This window comes from Drosophila nasuta, chromosome 3, assembly GCF_023558535.2.
Source record: "Drosophila nasuta strain 15112-1781.00 chromosome 3, ASM2355853v1, whole genome shotgun sequence".
Taxonomy (NCBI): domain Eukaryota; kingdom Metazoa; phylum Arthropoda; class Insecta; order Diptera; family Drosophilidae; genus Drosophila; species Drosophila nasuta.
The window spans coordinates 20,919,724-20,941,131 of record NC_083457.1 but is presented as its reverse complement, the minus strand read 5'-3'; the positions used below and the strand labels follow the sequence as shown (position 1 = coordinate 20,941,131).

At 36.1% G+C, this 21,408-nt stretch overlaps 1 protein-coding gene across 1 annotated transcript in view; it reads right to left on the bottom strand.

Moving 5' to 3' along the window:
* Positions 1 to 3,707, bottom strand: part of LOC132790280 (exostosin-1) — a 95,095-nt gene extending 91,388 nt beyond the window's left edge. Inside the window, exon 1 of the mRNA XM_060798766.1 lies at positions 1,812 to 3,707. Within this exon, the coding sequence (XP_060654749.1) occupies positions 1,812 to 2,602 (791 nt within the window). The 5' untranslated portion in view covers positions 2,603 to 3,707. The remainder of the gene's footprint in view (positions 1 to 1,811) is intronic.
* Positions 3,708 to 21,408: the final 17,701 nt, after the last annotated feature.

Genomic DNA, 21,408 nt, shown 5'->3' with positions numbered 1-21,408 from the left:
GAGCTCATGTCGTGTGCTCCACGACAAGGATGAGTGAGGCACCAACATTTTTTTGCTGACCAGCTTTGTCGTCAGTCGCAGGCGGCAACAACGCGCCTCCCACACATGACAGTAAAAGTAGCCATAGCTGTAGCTGTAGATGTAGCTGTAGCTGTGGCAATAGCAAACAACAAGCCAGAGGTCAGGTGAGACACAGTCTGTAGCCTGGGGGACTGTTATTGAATCGAGTTACATGTCAAAAGAAGCAAACGCCAGTGGCAAAAGTGGGCGCTACAAGCGAGTAAACAACAATAAAGCGAAGACAAACAAAAGCGCAACAAAAGCACAGGACGAGCACCAAGCATATAGGATACAATGGGGAGACAGCAGCAGGCAAGAAGGTGGAACAGGAGACTCGACTCGTCTCGTCTCGTCTCGCCTCCCCTTGCCACGCCTAGACTCGACTCGACCCCGACACGACATGATGAATGGGAAGCGTTGCTAGACAATTTTTCAATTTGAATGGCACCCAAAATTGGGGCTGGCGACATTTTGTGCTACGGCACATTGCAATCGATCGCTGCGAGTTGCAAGTTGCAATTTGCTGCCCCACTGCGTTTAGCATGGAAATGCATGGAAAATAAAGCAATTGCTCGACAACTATCTAACATTTCACTACTAACTAGTTTACACACAAATTATCGATTTCATTTATTAATTTTATTGTAAACACACAAATGTGACATAAAGCCAGCAATATTCGTAAGTTACCCAAATAGATAGAGAAGCAAATATTATATTTTCTAGCTAAGCAAATTTATTCTTCGATGCTAATCAAACTTTCATAAGTCAAATACACTGCACATAACTTTATTATTAAGAACTCTATTAATTCACCTTATACGACTTGTGACAAACTATTAAAAGAATATTGCGACCTGGAAGTACTATATGCTAAGATTCAGGTATTTATCTAAAAGAATCTGACGATTGGAAGTATGACTGTTTGTAACCAATTTAATAAAAATATTATGCAATTTCACACAACAAATTATGCAATTATCTGTAATGTAGTAAAACAAAAAATGTTTGAATTTTTTGTATTTTATTGATAATTACAACGATCCTATCAAATTTTTGCTGAGCCTCTAATCAGAGAACTTAATATTTGTAGGACAGTTAACTGCAATTTTTCATTAAAAGCATTCTTCATTCATTATTTTTGCAACTTAACAGCTACATACATTACGATTAATTTCATTTTTTCATTCAAAATAAACTTGTCATTATTTTTTGCCATTTCAACAGTTGTTGTGCATTTATCTGCAAATGTGACAAGCAATAATCCGTAATTTGCACTTATACGCACTGCATTTAAGTTAAACGAACTGTTTTTAACGATTTAACCACAATTTTCTACACATCTCTTTTTTTGTTGGACCTCTAATCAGAGCTATTTAACATCTGTGGAACAGTAACTGCAATTTTTCATTAAAAGCATTATTCATTCATTATTATTGCAACTTAACAGATACATTACGGTTAACTGCATCTTTTCATTCAAAATAAACTTGTCGTACATTATTTTTGCAATTCCAACAGTTGTTGTGCATTTATCTGCAAATGTGACAAGCAATAATCCGTAATATGCACTTATACGCACTGCAGTTAAGTTAAATGAACTGCTTTTAACGATTTACACACCATTTTCTGCACATATCTTAGTTGTGCTTATATCGACACAGCACTGCACATTGCCACCAAGCAATAACACCCTCTTACACCATCTGAGACCCGGGTATTATATGATTATAGTATTGTTTCACACTTACCGCTTGCCCTTAAAGGCCAGCAAATACTTCTTGTTGGCCGGAAAATTGTTGGACTGCACAGAGCCCGTGGCGCCAGCACGGAGCGGAAACTGTTTGTGGAACAACGGAATGCTGACATCGAATCCATGACGCATCTGGAGCACACTCATGCTGGCCTTGGCCAAGATGGCTTCGCCGGCATCGAAGCCCAGCGAGTGTTCCGCATAGTCTGGCCAGGTGCCCGAATACAGATTGAAGATGATATGATTACGTCCATTATTCCAATGCGAAAGACGCGCCAGACGCGATGGCACATTCCGCACATAATCCTCGGAGAGCGAGTCACGATCCAGCGTATCGATGCCCAGCACAAAGAGGCAGGCGGCGGCGGGATCGCTGGTGTGATAACGTGACTCCTGTATGGCAGTGAGTATCTTCTGATAGTTGGCCGAACTCGGTGGTGCGGCACCTAGCGAATTGAGTGGCTCCGGCGGGTAAACATAGACTAGGAATTGATCGTAACACTTGGTGAAGTCAAAGCACGTCTCCATGCGGCATGCGGTAGCAACAGCTGGCTTCTTTTTGCTGGCAGTCTGTGGGGCATTGGAGTCATTGGACAGCGGCTTGCGATGCTCATAGCCCATGAAGCTGGGCAGCTGAGCATAGGGTTGGACGCCACCATCTTTGGCCGATTCGTGTTGGGCGCGACGCGGACGATGTGGCGCCACTTTCAGCCGATAGCCACCAAAGTAGCAGTAGGCGAGAAAGGCGCACGAGACAAAGACGAGTATGTAGCGTTTCTTTGCCTGCATGCTGACCAAGCGTCCAGGGGTGTTAAGGGGTTAAGCCGTTAAGCAGAAGAGTGCTGGTGAGGCGAATTAGTGATTGATTGGTGCCCTCTAACTTGATTTGCTAATGATTTGTATTATAAGTTTTGAGGGGTGGTGGGAAAGGTGAGGAGAAGGAGGAAGCGAGCGCAGCTTCTAGAGTCTTTGTTGCCTTTAGTCAAGGCGCATTTTGATTTTGTGTTTTGTTATTGTTGTTTTTGTTTTTGCTTTTGCTTTTTGTCTGAGTAGCAAGAGCAGCGCTACTCTCTCGCTCTCACTCTAACTTTCCTCTCTCCGTGTTGTTGTTGCTGCTTTTGCTCTTACTGTTGTTGTTGTTGCTGCTACTGTTGGTGTCTGCGACGTCTTTGCGCGCGACTTTTTCATACACATTTCACTTGCATAAATTTTGCACACACATAATAAACGTTAAACGACACTTTCTACTTATTTTTATTCAATTTGTAATCATATATTTAAGCATTTCTCGCATATCTATATTTTCCATTTGAAGGCGCGACGAATTCGGCATCGACAACGCTGGCGACTGCGACCGCGACGGCGACTGCGACGACCACGACCACGACGACGACGACCTGCAAGCTAGCATAATTTATGCTCTCAAGCATTAGGGCAACGAGTGCGACAACATTGCACACCGAATTTAACCACTTTAGCACTTAAACTAATAATAAATATAATTAATTTGTTTTATAAACAATGCGAACGAGACACAACGCAACACGAAACATTTTCAGCAGCGGAGAGCCACTGATTGAGAGAGTGCACCAAGAGAGAGCATGAGAGAGCGCGCGTTAACCAACTGTCAAAACATTGCCAGAGTTGACAAGCACTGCCAGCGTATTCTGCAGACGTTAACTTTTAAACAATTTTCAAAAAACATATTATTTGCAAATATTGTTATTACGTTAATTTAATGAGAGTGTGTTTTTTTTTATATATTTTGCTTATTTTTATTGTCACACTGTGGTAGAATTTTTGTTGAACACGTTCTCTTTTTAGTGCAACACACGCTGCACACACTTACACTAGCTGCTGTATAATATGTAAATTGATTGGCGCTTATCTTAATGCGTGCTCCTCTTGGATGCGATTTGATAGCTCGGCGTGTACTGGCACTGACATGCTAATGCCTTTGGCCAGCAAGCCTCGCTTGGAATAGCATTCTTTTGGCTACTGGAAGAATGATTGGACATGCGCCTTGCGCAAAGCGCGCGCATTATTGTGCGCACGCAATTAGGTGGCAACGCCAGACATAACTAGCCGATCAGCTGTTCACCGCTGCTGCTGCTGCTGCTGCTGCGATTCAACAATTCTACGTTTGTTGTTGTCATTCATGATGCGTGGTTGTTGTTACTTTTATGTGTGTGTGTGTGTCTAGGTGTGTGGGCAGTGGGTGGAAAGTGCATTTCCCTGGAGCGTCATATGTTTATCAAATATAATTACACAACTACATAATAATTATTGTTTGGCCGCATCGATTACTTTATTGTGGCGCCAAATACACGATTTAAATGGCAACTGCATTTTTAATTACACACCAGGGATTCTCTTTCCTACTGTTGTTTCTTGTTGTTGTTTATTTTAAATTATTATTGCAAAAGTAATTACCAAGAGCAAGTAGAACGCACTAAACTAATTATGCTGTATGCGAAAAACAAGCACAAAATATTTTTTTGGCCATTGCCTGGCCTCGCATCCGCATCCGTCTCCGGCTGCGACTCCGGTTGCCTTTTTGGCCGCGCAATTTCCCGTTACAAACGCGTTTAGGCTGGAATTTCAATTATGCACAGGAATGTCGTCCACTTTGGCCCTTCCCCTCTACATTCCCCCCCTGGCCCACAATTATGATGTGCCCACAGAGACAACAACCCCAGCGAAATATGCGAGGCAGCTGCTTCACCACAGCTACAACAACAACAAACCTACCCCCCCTCCACCCCCCTGATGCACCAACTGCTTCTCTTGTGCTCTTTTGCCTTTTATGGCTTTATAAGTTGCCTCTGTTTCGGGCTTCCTCACATGCAAAAATTTTGCACTTCGCGAGCACTTCGAGTATTCTCCTCTCTGAGTCTCAGACGTCTGCCAAGTCAAAACAAATTGCAGGTGGCGTCCGCTTTTCCATCGTATAGAATAGAATTTAATTTCGTCGTCACAGCCTGCGACCTGCACTTGCATTTATCGAACAAAAGAGTGGAGAAGGAATGAAGAGGAGGAAGCAGAGGTGAAACAGGTAAAGCAACTGCTGTAAGGCGGAAATGAAACGCTATGTGCACCAGACTTATCTGAATGCATACGTATTCTATATAATTAATAAAATTTTGCGCGATTTGGATTAAATTTTCATGTTCCGGTTGCAGCATTTCGCTGCTTGTGACAGCTCGCCAGAACATGCAGTTTTTGCTTCCGTTTCCGGTGCTTCTAATTAAGTGTCAGCCGTCGTCCTCGTCATCGTCGTCGTCTAGCACTTGCAGCGCATCCGCTTTACATTCTCTTGCTCGCCTTTTTTCTCTAATTTTGTGCTCTGTATTTACAGTTGTTTTTTGCAAGTTTGCTTTATGCACTTGTCCGTCCGACGCTTGCTAAATTACAGGATAACGCCCACGAAAGTTAATCAATCATGTAGACTCTGGACTTTCTCTGCTTTCGGTGCACACAAAACAATGACTAAAGGGGTAGTTAAGTATATAAATATATATTATACATATATATATCATATCATATCTCTATATATACTACTACTATATTACTATGCAGTAAAAATAAATTAAATAAGTTGTCCAACCTCTCATAGGTTATGATATATTATTTACTCAGTGTTACAAATAAGAATAAAAAAAATTAAACATAAATTTTTATACTTAATAAAGTGAGAAATCAGAAAGAAATTTTATGTTTGAAATAAATAATATATGGGTAATTCCATGGCGAAATTTGTCCCGTGCGAGACTATTTACAGTGCACAGCAGTGAAAATAACATAAACTGAAACAATTTTAAAAATAAGTGAATGTTATTCTTAAAGATCTAGATAAGCACTATATTTAGAGCTAAGATTGATTTTAGGAACTTGATCTGTTTTCCGATAAAATATATAATTTCGTTAATTTTTTTGGTTGTGCGTACGAATTGGTTAATTTTTGCAATTATCACAACAGAAAACAAAACAGCTCTAATTAAAGTACTTTTCTAGAGCTATAAAAATAAACTTTTCTTATATTCAAAATTAATTCAGTTTATGTTATTTTCAATGTAAAAAGTCTCGCACGGGATAAATTCCGTCATGGAATTACCCATATAATCTATGATAATTAAATTAAACCACAAACATTTCACCAAATAATGTTCTGCTGCTAATAAAATTGTTATTTCAATGTTTATGGATTGGATTTCAACAAACTCGAACATAATAATAATGATAATATGTCTAAGTAAGCTTACAAATCCAAAATTATTATTGTCTCAAGTTCATAAAAGGAGAACAATAATAATGCGAACGATTGAAACAGATATAAGAAACTTTGTACATTGTTTTCTGTATTATATTCATTATTTACGCTGTGAATTTTATAGAAATCGGATTAAAGATGCATAAAAATGTCGCTTATCCATATGGATTAACGACAACATTAGCTGGCAATGATAATTATTTTATTGCCTATGTTTATCCAAAGTCATATTTTAATTATGTTCGCTGCAATAATAATGTTGCAGAATTCTTGAATTTGTAAATTTCTCTTTTAAGTTTTACAGTCATCAATTTAATATTCTTAGCACCTCGTTAGTTTTTATTAATCTCATTTTAACAACTCATAGTAAACTTGAAATAAATAAATTTAAATAAATGAATAAATAATAATAATAATTAATCAATAAATGATAAGAGTCAATAAAAAAAATTGAACTTGTTTATTTGTAGTTTATCAACAAATAAGCAAATGAAATTTGTATTTCTTATATCGTCTGTCGATTAAATTAATGCATCACCATAATAAGAATAAGTAGGAAATATAGAATTGAGTGTGCTCGACTTTAAGATACACGATACATTTACAAAAAAAAACATATTCGATAAATATACTAAAAATATACTACAAATATTCAAAAAATATACCGAATGGTTTATTTGGTATATCGATTTTGTACCTAATTCAAAATATACCATAGAATATTAAATATACCAGTTTGTTTGGTATTACAAAAGTATTTCTTAAATAACTTCTGACTGTAACCCAACGCAGAGCGGGTAGAGAGTATTAAATAGTCGAATAAGTCTTAACTAGAGCATACTTACTTGAACTTTTTTGATGCTACATAATCAGAGCATACTTTTAGGTGTTTTGCAGCTGTTGCGATTGCTGCTGCTGATGCTTCAGTTTCTTTTGCGAGCAAAAGTTTGATGAATTGTACACCACAGCGCTGCATGCTAATGAAAGAATTTGATTTATCCCGACCACGCCCATTCACACACACACACACACACACACACGCACAGGAAATGCTGTTTTCGGCAACTTTGTTGCTGGCTGCTCTTTGGCATAAATGCGAGTTATCATAGAGAAGAAGAAGCAAAGCAACATGCCACAAGAACGAAGCAACGAATAGACCACATAACAATCATGGCTGTTGGTTAAAGTTTCACAGCAGCAACAGCAACAACAACAAGAACAACAATAACATAAATTCATTAGTGAAGAGCCAAAGGAGCAACAGTGAGCAAACACTTCGTTGCTCCCTTTCATCGTTTTCCCTATTTTAAGTAGCTACAAAATTTATGACGTCACTTGCAGTTGGTCAGCGACTTTACTGCAGTCTCCGCTTTTCCCCCATACGAGTTTGATCAAGTCGAGCTGCTTCTTAGTCTGTCTGTCAAAGGAGAAGTTGCAGACATCCGCATCCGCATCAGCATCCGTCACTCGAACACTTGATATCCAAGCCAAGCGTTTGATGTTGAGCTGAAGCCATAACCCACATTTCATACTGGACACTCTTGTGGCTTTTAATGCATGCCGCAAGCATTTTTGGCAACACTCTTATTTCTTTATATGCTGTGAGCATAAAACTGCACACAACACGAGATACCTTGTGTAGCAGGGTATTCAACAGGATAACCTCAGTTGACATAAAGAACAAACTAAATATTCAATGTGAAATATGTATTTCCATTTGATTTAAATTTAATTTCAATTCTCGATATTTCAAGAAGTTGCTGACATTTCACATTCTAAATAATAATCTTAATTTATACCACAAAAAGTCTGACTTTATTTAAGAATTTTAAATATGAGTTAGCACTTCTTTGAAATGTATTTTGAATTTCAAGAGGTTGCTAACTTTTTAACAAAGGCAAATATTAATGAATTCCAACTTCAGATTTTATGTTTTAGATCAAAGAAGTTTCACTTCAGATGCTAATTTAAATTAAATTTTAATATCCTACTTCATCGATTTAGAGTATTTCAAAGTCGTATATGTACGTATAAATATTTCATACTGGTTGAGAATATAAAATGTTCTGATTTTTGTCTTTTATGACCCAGATGAATGATTATAGGATTTTTGCAAATGGCTGCAGATTCGTGGCCTTCTCTGGACTGCTGCTGAGGTGCTAAAAGCAGCAAATGCCAAACTCAGAATTCAGAATTCAGCATCTCTCAACTCATATGCAGTTTGCCATAAACATCGTACACAAGTGAAGGCGACTGCGAGTTCGAGTTCGAGTTTGAGTGCGAATGCGAATACGAATACGAATATTCGTATCTGCTGTCAGGCTGGCACATCTTGTCAGATTTGCTTTGCATGACAGCCGTTGCACAGACGTGCCAAGGATAACGCCAGCCATTCAGTGTCACCCGCAAAAAACTTTATGTGACTTTTGCCCCAATGAGCGAGGGGGCGTGATAGTTTTTGCTCTCTTCGGTGGCACTTTAAATACAAATGATTATTATATGCAACCGGTCGCTCGGTCAGTGGCCAGCAGTGAAAATCCAATCAACGTTGCGTATACGAGATGTAGCCAAAAAGAAGAAAGTTTGCAGAGCAGACTCTTAACTTGTGCTGTGATTTTAACACTGCGCTAAATTCGATTTGGCAAACATCAAAGAAACAAGAGCAACACCGAAAAAAAAGAAGAGAACAGGACACTCGAAGCTCCCAAGAATGCAAATGCTGAGGATGTGCTGTGCTAAGAGATACCCTTCCTCACATCCTTCGCCCACCTGCGAAAGGTCAAGGCACAAACGCAAAAACAAAGAGGGAGCAGCGGTAATGTCTCCTTTTACCTGTAACAAGGCGTTTTGAAGCTGGGTAATGTTTGCTGCCGAAATTACGTATACGCCACGTGGCATGGCCAACAAACACTGTGATTCGAAGTATGTGTCAGATGTGTGTATGTGTGTGTGTACACACAAGTACAAGTGTCTGTGTGTGCGTGCGTGTAATTCAATTTGTGAGCCAAACCAAACGCATAATAAGAAACATAAAACAGTCCAATGTTTCGTCTTCGAAGAGGGTGAAAAAAAAGCGAAAAGCAAATGGGAAAAAGGAGAACCCGCTTCAGTTTCAGTTTCAGATTCTGTTTCAGCTTCAGCTTCAGCTTCAACTGAAATTTTATGCATAATCCTTGGGAGCTGCAGATGTTTGCTGACTGTTGCTGCTGTTTGCTCAGCCAGAAAATATGTTATTTTATGTGCAATCTACTCTCAAGACGATTATGTCAAGGCTCCCAGACTCCTTCTGTATTCATCCCAGTTTCTGTTTCCATTTCCAATTCGATTTCAGTATTGTTTCTTTTTTTGCTATTTGCTATTTTTAAAATAGCCACGCCCAATTTGCAATCGTCTTTAAACTCAATGGGCTTAGCATAATTTAGCACTAAACACACAGTAATCGATTTAGATTTTTTTTTTGTTCTTCGACCACAATTTGTGTGTCCTGAGAGCGCAAATCACAAGGATATTCAATTTACAATCTTCCCTCTTGTGATGTTGCTCGATTTTTGAGCTTTAAGTTGGCTTTATGCTACAGCAAATTCTATGCAAATAAAATTTAATATTTTCTCCTTACAAGCGTATGAAAAAGCAACACTTGAAAACGCGACAGCACGAAGTTTTTTTCTTCAGCCTTTAGGCGAAATTATTCCGTTGACGTTGCTACAGAAAATGTTTGTTGTTTGCCTCAGCGCGAAGGAAAAGCGGAGGATATAGAGGGAGAGAGGAAGAGAGGAAGAGCAGACGATAGCAAGTGAAGCTGGCGAGGTGACTCTGGTATAATGCCCAGAATCGTATGCTTTTTAAATGCTATAAATAAACGATTTACGTTAAATATTAAAACGATCAAAGGAGGCGCAAACAATTTAAATGCCTTTCAGCGGTATTAACAACGTTTAAGCTGGCCATAATAACAAGTCTTAAGTACAATATTATTATGTGACTCACTCTGCATCGAGAACTCAGAATGTTGAAAACAAGTTGCGACATTTAAGCCACAAACAACAGATCTAATCCTACCTCAATATATTTATATAATATATAGAAGAGAAATCAAGCAATTTGCATTTCATAAAACAAATAACAGAAACTGAGTGAATAAAATTAATTTGTGGTATTTAGCATTTATGAATTACCTAATGAACAAATGTTTGGCATTTAAACTAGTTACTCAGCTAATTAAATTGTTTCAACTTCACTGAAAACCAATTGGAGCTTAACAAACAAAACTAATTTTGCAAATTGAATAGAATAAAAGAGAAATTTAATTTATTTTTGCACTCATTTATTCATTCAATATTAAATAATTTCAGCTTAAACTAAGTATTTAAAGCTAAGTTACAATTTAGGAACATGAAAGATATATTTAATCATTTTTGTACTATGCTATTTACTTATTTAATACTAAATAAAATCAGTTTAAGCTCTACATACAAAACTAATTTATTAACTTTAATAACATGTGGGAGGAATATAATCATGTTTGCATTATTTTATTTACTCATTTAGTATAAAATAAATTACACTATATTTGATAAGTTTGGCATGTCGTTAATTCTTGATTTAATATTAAATAATTTCAGCTACGCTATTTTTAAACACTTGACATAATACAAAGAAAATGAATTCAAAAGGGATCAGATTTCATTTTTAACTTCATGATCATAAAACTAATGCTTCTTGTAATAAATAAAATTGGAATCTTATGATTCGCAGTTTTTTTTTCTTTAGTGAAACTTTTTGGCAAAATAATTTTCTAAAGTTTTGCTGTTTTTAGTTTTGCAGCTATAAATTTTAATTAGGTTTAAACTATTCTAATGAATATTCCGAAAATTTATTATTTCTCCAATTAAAATAAGTTTAAGCCTTCTTTTAGAGAAAAAACCAGTAAGAAAGCTACAGTCGAGTGTACTCGACTGTGAGATACCCGCTACCCATTTTGAATAAAAATAATATATTTTGCGGTATTATTCTCAAAATATACCAAATATACTGCAAAAAATACTAAAAATATACCAAATGGTATATGTGGTATATCGATATAGTACCGCATTCAAAATATACCATAGACGGCACAATATACCAGATTTTCAGCCAAAGCAACTCAGACCCCTAGTAAGTAGGCGTTTTTGCCCAAACAAAAGTGTTTCTTTAATTACTTCCACAATTTTTTTCTGATCGCAACTAAATTTTCAGGAATCATAACTACTATAGTTATTATTGTATATACCAAAATTCGTAGCTCTAGCTCTAAAATTAGGCTTGTTAATTGATTTTTTTGATTTGCGGGGGCGGAAGTGGGCGTGGCAAAAATTTGAAACAAACTTGATCTGCGTGCAAACATAACAAATGCTGTCGAAAAAAAATTATAGCTCTATCTCTTATAGTCTCTGAGATCTAGGTGTTCATACGGACAGACGGACAGACGGACAGACGGACGGACGGACAGACGGACATGGCTGTATCGTCTCGGCTGTTGACGCTGATCAAGAATATATATACTTTATAGGGTCGGAGATGCCTCCTTCTACCTGTTACATACATTTCCTGCCGGCACAAAGTTATAATACCCTTCTACCCTATGGGTAGCGGGTATAAAAACCCTGAAAGAGACATTTTTACACCCATAGCTTTGCACCTTCATCAACCCGGCAGAAAAATATTTGTATGTATCCGTCTGAATATATTGAATGTAGTACACAGAAAAAGAAAAAGTTCTAAAATCAAAATTTTGAACTTAAATATTACTAAGAATTTTGGTCTCAAAAGTGCGTCAAGAACATGAAAAACCTAATGTTAGAAAACACATCTTGATTTCAAAAACATTTTATGTAAGACTTATTCATAAAAAGAAATAATGCTAAGACCAAAAATCTTTTTAGAAGATCAAAAAATATATTACATTTAATTTGTATTTTTTATTTTATTTATTATTTTACAATTTTATGATTTAATTAGTTAAATATTGATCACTTTACAAAGTAAATATTTATTACCGATTTGTGCAGCATTTTAACCCAGAACCTTATCTCTTAGACTGCAATTTAGAATAGGTTCGTGACAGCTCGACTAACTGAACTAAGAACAAAAACACTCAAATCTAAATAGAAACTCAATAGAAATTTCGTTGTATTTCAGAATCTAGAATTTTTATCTTATTTTGATAATTTGACATTTTTTAGACTAAAGTTCTCAGAATTTGTTTCACACAATTTTTAAGACGAATGTTCATTGTCTTCTTTCAGTATATATTCCGAAATAAGTAAAATCTGCCACCATTACAATTAGATGTTTAACAAGTTTCTGTACTCTAACCAAAAACTCGAGCACACATTTGTCAATGTTCATGAAATTGCGAAAATGAAATTAGATGTGCTCGATTACGCTGGCCAACGGAGTACGTAGAATGTAATAAATTTCAAGAGAGGAGATGATCAGCAAAGTCAACATTAGGATTCAAGCCAAGTCCAATAAGCAGATGCAATGTGATTTGCCTTGTCTCGTTCCATGACCAGCAGACAGAGCTTTCAAATTGTCAATGTTTATACACTGTGAGCCATATAAACATTGCCTTTTGCCGCAGTAGCAAAATTAATAGTCAGCTGCTTGAGAATGGGTTCTAAGTGAGACGAAGGCAGAGATGGAGTCAGAGGCGGAGGCTCTCTGCAACATATTGCATTTTAATGGGAATTTCATTTTCATTGTCAACACTGTTTGAGTTATGAGCTTGAGACAGAAAGAGGAGTATCAGAAGCAACAGAAGCATCAGCCTTGGGAGCATCAGGAGCATAGCCAGGACTATGATACATTCTCAGCAGTCAGTCGTAAATTTCTGGCTTAGATTAACAGCAGACTAGCTCTCAGCTCTGCTCTGTTGACTGCATTCAATTGAATCTAAGCTGCAAGGCAACTGAAGTGTGTGTGTGAAAGAGACTCTGCTTGTGGCTGGGCATTTGACACTTTTCAGGTTTAATGATGCAACCAAGTCGAGGGCAAGGAGACTGCGCCGTGTGCTGCACACACTCAATCTCTCTCTGTCTCTCTCTCTCTCTGTCTTATTCCGTATTTCTCCCCCATTGTCTTTGGCCTCTTCCCGTAGCGAGCCGCACATTTGTGGACGACGTGTGTCAACGCATTGTGCGGTGTAAATTGCTTGTCCCACTCATTGCAGCAACCCCTCACTCCCTCACTCATCCCACTCCCCCTTCCCGCATGATAAACCAGTCACCTGCTGAGGCTAACCAATGCAGCGACTACTTCATACATCTTCAGTTGCACATCTCTTGTCTTGTCCTGTCCTGGCCTGGCCTGCTTGCGTGACAAGTTGTGTGCATAAATTGCAAGCTGCCTCGACTGCATCTGTATACAAAACACGTGAAGGATGAGGCTGCTGCCTCGACTGCTGTTGCTGCTGCTGACTATGTATGAAGCATATCCTTGACGTTTTGGATTTTGTTTGATGCTTAATAAAGGCATAAACCAGAGCTGCAGCAGCAGCAACAGCAGCCACACGAAGTTTCAATGCCTAGCCCACCTGTCCTCATCCTCATCTCGGTCTTCTCTCCATCGTTCACCTCAACTGCAATCCATTGCCAGGCATGCCACTTGTGCACACTTGCTTCCGGTTGGCAATGTTGATGTTGCATGCAACAACAACAACAGCAGCAACAACAGCAGCAACAACAGCAGCAACAACGGCAGCAGCTTAAATTGCTGCCACAATTACACATGTCGCTGTCTGCTGCAGTTGCAGGGTCAATGCTGCCGGGGCAACACACACAGCTTAAATTTCATCTCAACACGCCACAAAACTACTTTGCTTCTCTCATCACTTTATGGGATGTTATAACGTAATTACACGTTCATTAGTTCAACTTAAACTCTTCTCATTCGTATTTTCAATTGCTATGGAAATGTTCAGAAATTGATGCCAAAACGTTATTTATAATTTTGTGGTATCGATTATAATTACAATCGACACTCGGTTGGCCTTATATAATTATATTCAAATCGGGTTTGCCTTTTATCATTTGCAAACTGTTTATACCCGCTACCCATTGGCTAGAAGGGTATTATAAGGTATTATATTATATTTCGACCCCATAAAGTATACATTCTTGATCAGCCGAGAAGATATAGCCATGTCCGTTCGTCCGTTAGATACACTGAATCCAAAACACTATAGGAAATTAATAACCACAATATTTTAAATTTCTGAAAATTCGATTGCAATAGATAATAAGTGTAGAATAGAAATACTTTTTTAAGGGCAAACATTAATACTTAATACTTACTTAGACTTAGTTGCTTTGTCTGACAATCTGGTATATTTTGCACTATATGGTATATTTTGAATGCAGTACAATATCAATGTACCAAATATTGCCTTCATTATATATTTGTACAACAAGTATATTTTTCGAAGTAGTATAGTAGTATATATGTATAGTATATTTGTCGAATATTATTTTTTTTTTTGTAAATAGGTAGCGTGTATCTTATAGTCGAGCACACTCGACTGTAGCTTTCTTACTTGCTATTTTAAGTCATAGACACAGCATCCAATTCTGCTGAAATGTATTTTCATCTGTAGGTTCATAATATACATATAGTATTTTGTAATTTACTTAAATACTAACTTCCCCTCTTACATCGAAATTAATATTAATGTTTTTCAAACCATTGCAATCAACTAACTCTAGTTAAGTGAAATAAAATAATGTCAATTGTAATAAAAAAAGAATACTAGAAAGCAACAATTTAAAACAATTTTTTATTTTGAAATATTTGCAGTTAAGTAAGAGTTACAGTTAAATAGGTTTATATGCTTTTTATGAACGATCCCAATCAAAGATAAGTCCACGTATGCACGTCTCCCCAAATTACAAAGTTCACCTTTTATCTAACGTTCAAGATAATTGGATTAGTCGGGCAGGTTCCCAAGTAAGTTTTTTCTTTTTTTTTTTTGGTTTTAGTTTTGTTTTTGCTATTTATCTTTCCCTTTTTGTTTTTTGTGTTCGTTACTAGCATCGACCAGTCTTAGGACTGACCTATCTCAAGGCTTATAAAGCACTTAACCCACTAAAGTTGGCGAAAAAATTGAGAAAGAAGAAAGAGAGAGGTTGTGGAAAAGGGGAAGTAAAGCTCAGCTGTGGCAATGACTGTGACTGTGACTGCGACTGCGACTGTGGCATGCCTCATGATAAGCCTTATAATGGCTCCATATGCAAGCTGCAAACAGCAAACAACAATGAACAGACACCGACAGAGAGACAGACAGACAGACGGACAGACGGACGGACAGACAGAGAGACAGACAGAGAGACAGAGAAGCAAACCGCGCCAGCAACCAACATGAGTTATCAAAAGTAATTATCAAACCAACAGCGAGCAAAACACAAAGACGACTTTACTACTATAATAACAATGCCAGCACATGTGTGTGTGTGTGTGTCTATGAGTGTGTATGGAGGGCTTTCAGGGCGTGGCAGTGCAAATGACCCAAACGCGCCCAAAAGTGCACTCGAAATACGAAAAACGAGTGCGAACTCGAAAAACTTGAATGTGGAATTTGCATTGGGCAAAGGAAGGGACAAAGAGGAAGCCATAAACAATTTAAGCTTTAATTTAATAATTATATTGAAATTTATTTCATTCCGCAGCAGCAGCAGCAGCAGCTGTAAAAAAGAAACCAAGGATAATTCGTGGAATTAAAAATCTGCATTTATAATGACAAAATTGGCAAAAGGTCAAGACCTTTCTGACCTTAGGCCGAACTCCGTTGAGTGATTGAGTAGAGAAGACAAAGCCAACAATAATAATAATAATAATATATTTCACAAATGACTCAACCATGAGAAATGTGTTAAATGTTAGCAAGTAAAATGCACTTAAATTTAATAAAATTGAAATTCAATTTGATATTTGACACATGCTTTCCCACTGAATCACACCTGCTAGGCATTTAAAAAGATTTATTATATGTGTGTTCGCTTTATAGACTCACTCAGCCCCGGACTTGAGTGCGGTCATAAAAATGCGTCTATGTGTGCCTCAACTATATAGATATAGATTTATATATGTAAACACGCATAAATTTGCAGATGCCAACAGCGATGACGACACGAAACCCATTTCAAGGACAACGCGGCGTATGTGTAACGCATAGGACATTGGACATTGACTAGCTGTCGACTAGAGTCGTTGCGTTGGGTGCGTGCCAGAGGAATGCAATAAAATAAGCACCAAATTATGCACAGACACACACATTTGCATATAAAAAGGCAACGATTTTCACTCTTTTTCCCAGCCTCTGCTCTCTGCTCTCTCTCCATTTCCATTTCCCATTTCCCATTCCCGTTTTCCCTTTACTGTCACTTGCTCGTAAAGTGCCAAAAGTTGGGCATGGCACAGCAGTAGATTGGGTTGGTTTAGTGTACTCTCCCCACACCCCACCACCGCCTGACTTCCAAATGATGTGGCCAAAAATATTTGCTCAAATATTTGCCACCAATTTTAGTACTAGAGACTTTTTCTATCTATGAGTTCCTAAAATGTGGCATTATAGGAAATGTTTGGAGTGTTTTGCACTGTAAATAGCTCAAGATATCTGGCTGCATCTGAACAATCTTACAGTACATTGAATGGTCAGAAAAAGATATTTAAATTAGTCATCAAAATTCTAACATTACTTGCATTGCATTTGTTTTTAATATATTTCCAAGAAAGATATTTAAAATAGTATTATTTGATAAAGAGGAAATCTGCTCTTATAACAATACTTTTGAAAAATTTATATTTGCTATAAATCAATAATCAATTCACATAGTAGTCGATATTTTTTGTAATTAATGATTTTTGTGAATTGATTTTTAAATTTAAACTAAGAGTAATAATTTAATGTTTACGTATAAATTACTAAAAATATATTTTCCAAGCATATATTTTCCAAGAAAAGTATAATAAATGGTGATATTCAATTAATGGAAAGGTTGCTCTTTATTTTAAATAGTTTTGGAAAATACTTTTACCAAATATACAATTTATTTGCTGGGACTCAATCAGCAATTCACAAAAAGCTTTAATTACTAAAAATATCGCAAACAAATTTGCAAATAAATTAACTATTAAAAGTTGACTGCATAAGCTAAAAGAAATTTTAATAATTGATGTAAAAATAATAATTTATTAAATATGTTTTCAAAAAATGGTATTCTTAAATGGGAAATATGATCTTTATCTATTTAAATAGTTTTTAAAAATACTTTTCACAAATTGAAATTTTTATTTCAGCAGTCAAGACAAGTCAAAAAGGTATCTTCGAGTGTGATCGGCATTAAGATACCAGCTACCCATTTTCAATAAAACCACATTCTAAAAACATACTAAATTAATATATACCAAAATGATAAAAATATACTGAAAGCAAAATTATACGATATATTCATTCATTGTGATGTCTAAAATGACGGATAAATTTAATAAAATAATAATTTATATAATACATTGCCAAAAAAAAGTATTATAAGTGGAATATTTTACTAAATGATCATTTTACTCTTTATATATACAAATAGTTTTTAAAATTATTTTCTTATAAACAAAATTTATATTTGCTATAGTATTCAATGAGTTATTCACAAAAATATTATACATTTGCTGCAATCGATTACAATTTTAGATTTATGAAATGCAAATAAATCAAGTATTGAAATTTGTCCGCATTAACTAATGACAGTAATTTATTGTAATCTAATAATACACATTTGTCATGTAAATGATCGCAGCAATAATAATCTGCATATTTATAGCCATTCATTAAAAATATAACGACAATCTCATTCATAACTTAAGTGAATGCAAATGAAGTGATTTCATTGAAGTAAAACCCAGATTCACCTTAAGCAAAATGAGGCTAATTCCTTTGGTAAATGCACCAATACTCATCATATGTAAAAATATACAGTTTTTGCTTAAATGCCGACGACGGCACAATAAAAGAATTGCCCGAAAATATTTCGAAACAGCGACGCTAAAGGGAAAAACCAAATTAGCATTAAAGCAGCGATAAAAGTACGAGCCAAATAATTTGTCAATGTAACACCCAAGACCTGACTACGACTTCGACCACGCCCACAGGCAGCTGCAGATGCGCCCAACATATGCAAATTAGCATGCTAATTTGTGGAGGGCATCCTCAGAAAATAGAGCCATAAAATAAATTGTGGAACAAAGTATTATGAATATGCGTTGGCGTCGTGTGTAAAGTAGATGAGGCCAAAATGTAATCAATCACAGCTCTAAGTTTCGTTCGTGGTATTATTGGCCATCATTGGGCCAAAAATGATAATTATAAAATTATTAGCAAAATGCCAGCAGAAATTTTAATGAGTCAAAGTCGAAAATCAAAGACGATGGATGGATGGATGGATGGTTGGATGGATGGATTGATGGTTGGATGGTGTGGGGCGTTGCGTGTACGACAACTTGGTGCGGTCTCTCACCTTGAGCGCATTATATTGATTTCAGCAAGAGAAACAGCAACAGCAACAACTACTTGACAATGTATAACAACAATTGTCTTTATGGGTTTTTCGTCTTTACAAGATGCCTCAATATCAAACGAATTCATGCCAATGCAGCGCCATCCAAATTACAGAGAAAAAAAAGAAAGAAAGAAAAACAGAAAACACAAAATAAGATAAACACAAAAGCAGCAAAACAGACAAACAGAAAAGCTGAATAACAGCAGCACAACAGCACAAAAAAACAGATGACTAAACTCCTATTAGTTACATGCTCAAAGACTCATCGCTCCATTGCAAGCAAGCAAAGCAAGCAAGTGTGGTAAACATGTTGGTGGTGGGGAGCCCAAAAAACAACTCCAAACAGCATATAGCATATGGCATGCCCAAGTGAATGGGGTAAGAGTCGCGAAACGAAAGTGGAACGAACGGATGTGCCACAAACAGTGGTACGAACCACCCGAAAACGAAACCGAAACCCCAAAGCGGGAAACTCGCACACATGATCAGCATTCCAATTAAAATTTTAAATAAATTATTTGTTTTTCAGAATATGCATAGAATATTTTCGATGGTCACGTTTGCAGCTTGTAATAATAAGAATTATAATTATGCATTGAGGCAACAACAAATTGTTGCTTTCTAATAGTAAACTATTACATTTTTTACATTTATTAAATATGTTTATTTTTTTGATGAAAACTTTTACTTTTAGAACTCATACATTATTTATTTAAAATGTTTAGTGATTTTTATAAAGCGGATTAATTTTAGTTTTGATATTTACAATTTTTAAATTATTTTGAAAATGCAATTTATGATTATTTATTATTGCAAGCTTTTACAAATTAGTTTTTAACTATTCTTTTAAGTTTTGAAGTGTTTACTTTACAATAACAAAAAATTTAGAAAGCGACTTAAAGTGAGTTTCAAATTAGAATACTTAGAACTAATTAAATATTCATCTTTAAAGCTTTTAAGTATTTTTATTTAAAATATCTAAAGAATCTTTGAATGCTTTATTTTTTGCATTTCCAAAAAAAATGGAGTTAATTTTTTATATGTTTAACATTTTTTAAGAATTTTAAAAATCGATTTAAAATTGGTTAACAATTCTTTTCCTTAAAGAATAGTATATATTTAACTCTTATATATTTAAAAACTTATTAATTATTCATTTTTTAAGTTGTGAAGTGTTTTCCTTTGTACAGAGAAAAAATCCATATTGAAAAAATCGTGATTCAAGATTTCTCAAAAAGAACAATCTTGAAATAAGATTTTTAGGTTAAAACAATCTTAATCTTCAATCAAGATATTTATGCTAAATATGCATTTTAAAGTTAAAATCTTGTTTTAAGAATGTTTTATTCTATATTGAAAAGTAGATTGCAAATATTGATTTAAGATTTTGCCTTCTTCGTTCAATTTTAGGATTTTTGAATTTCAAGATTAATTTAAGAATAAACCTTCTAGATTAAATTTTGATATACAAAATACATTACTCAAGATTTTATTCTTGATTTGAGCATGTTTTTTCTTTGTGTGTATATTTACTATTTAACAAGGGTTTTAGAATGTAATTTAAAGTTAGTTATTATTATTTTTTATTAATACCATATTAAATTTTAATGTGCCTTAATTAAAGGCCAAAAAATTAAGAATCGAGTTTATAATTCATATACTTCCTCCCATTGCAAACTGGCTTCCTTTCTAAAGCAGTTCAGCCATAAAATATGTTGTGAAAAACTTTAAAGTTTTCTTGTTTTTTTATGATGATGCCGCATAACCAGAACTCGACCCTGTCAAAACCACTTACTGATTACTCTGCTCAAGCTGAAACCATCTTCAGCTGTTCGAAGCTGGCTGCAAACTTGTTCAGCTCACTGTGCGTGGCAGGCACTTACATATGAAAAAAATATCAGAAAAAAAAGAAAAAACATCAAAAAATTGCATTGCCCGATTATACCAGGTTCGTCTTCTTGTCTTCTTGTCTGTTGGCTGTTCGCTGTTGTCTGTTTGTTGTTGTCTGTTTGTTGTTATGCCGTCGCGTTTTCAAAAGGGTGCCCCACAGTAAACGTAATGCGCCACTTACTTCCTCGTAAGTGAACAATACACACAGCAACAGCAACAACATTAACAACAACAAACGTAAATAAAGCAAAACGCACACAATCGAAGCTTTCAATTTGCACAAAGCACAAAAAAGAAACAACTACAACTTCACATAAATTACATAAGTTGGGCAAAAACAAAAACAAAAGCCACAACAAAACGAACTACAAAAAATATGAAGATGTAGAGCATTCCCGCACTTTAGGGAGCAGTTCAAACTGGTTCGCCAACTGACCAACTGACCTTGAGCCTCGATTATGCAATGCCATCTTCCATCTTCCAATTTCCAACTTCCATCTTCCAACTGCGATCTTCTTCTTACAGCTGCAAGGGCTCAGCTGCATCAGCCCATCTCCAGCTATCTCGCTCACTCGTGCGTCTATTCATGTCTCACTCTCTCGATTGCCAAATGCACAAATATGACAAGAAATTTGTAATACTAAAGTAAACAGCTCCAGATCGCCACATCTCAAATGCAACAACATGTCCCCATAGCCAAAAAGCCCAGAGTTACCAAGCTACCAAACTGAAGCTTTAAGTCTGCGCCGGCGTCGCTGCCTCTGTAACTTTGTGTGTGCGTGCATGTGTGAGTGTGTGTGAGTGTGAGTGTGTCTTCAAGTGTATTATAAAAGCAACTCACGCTCACTGCC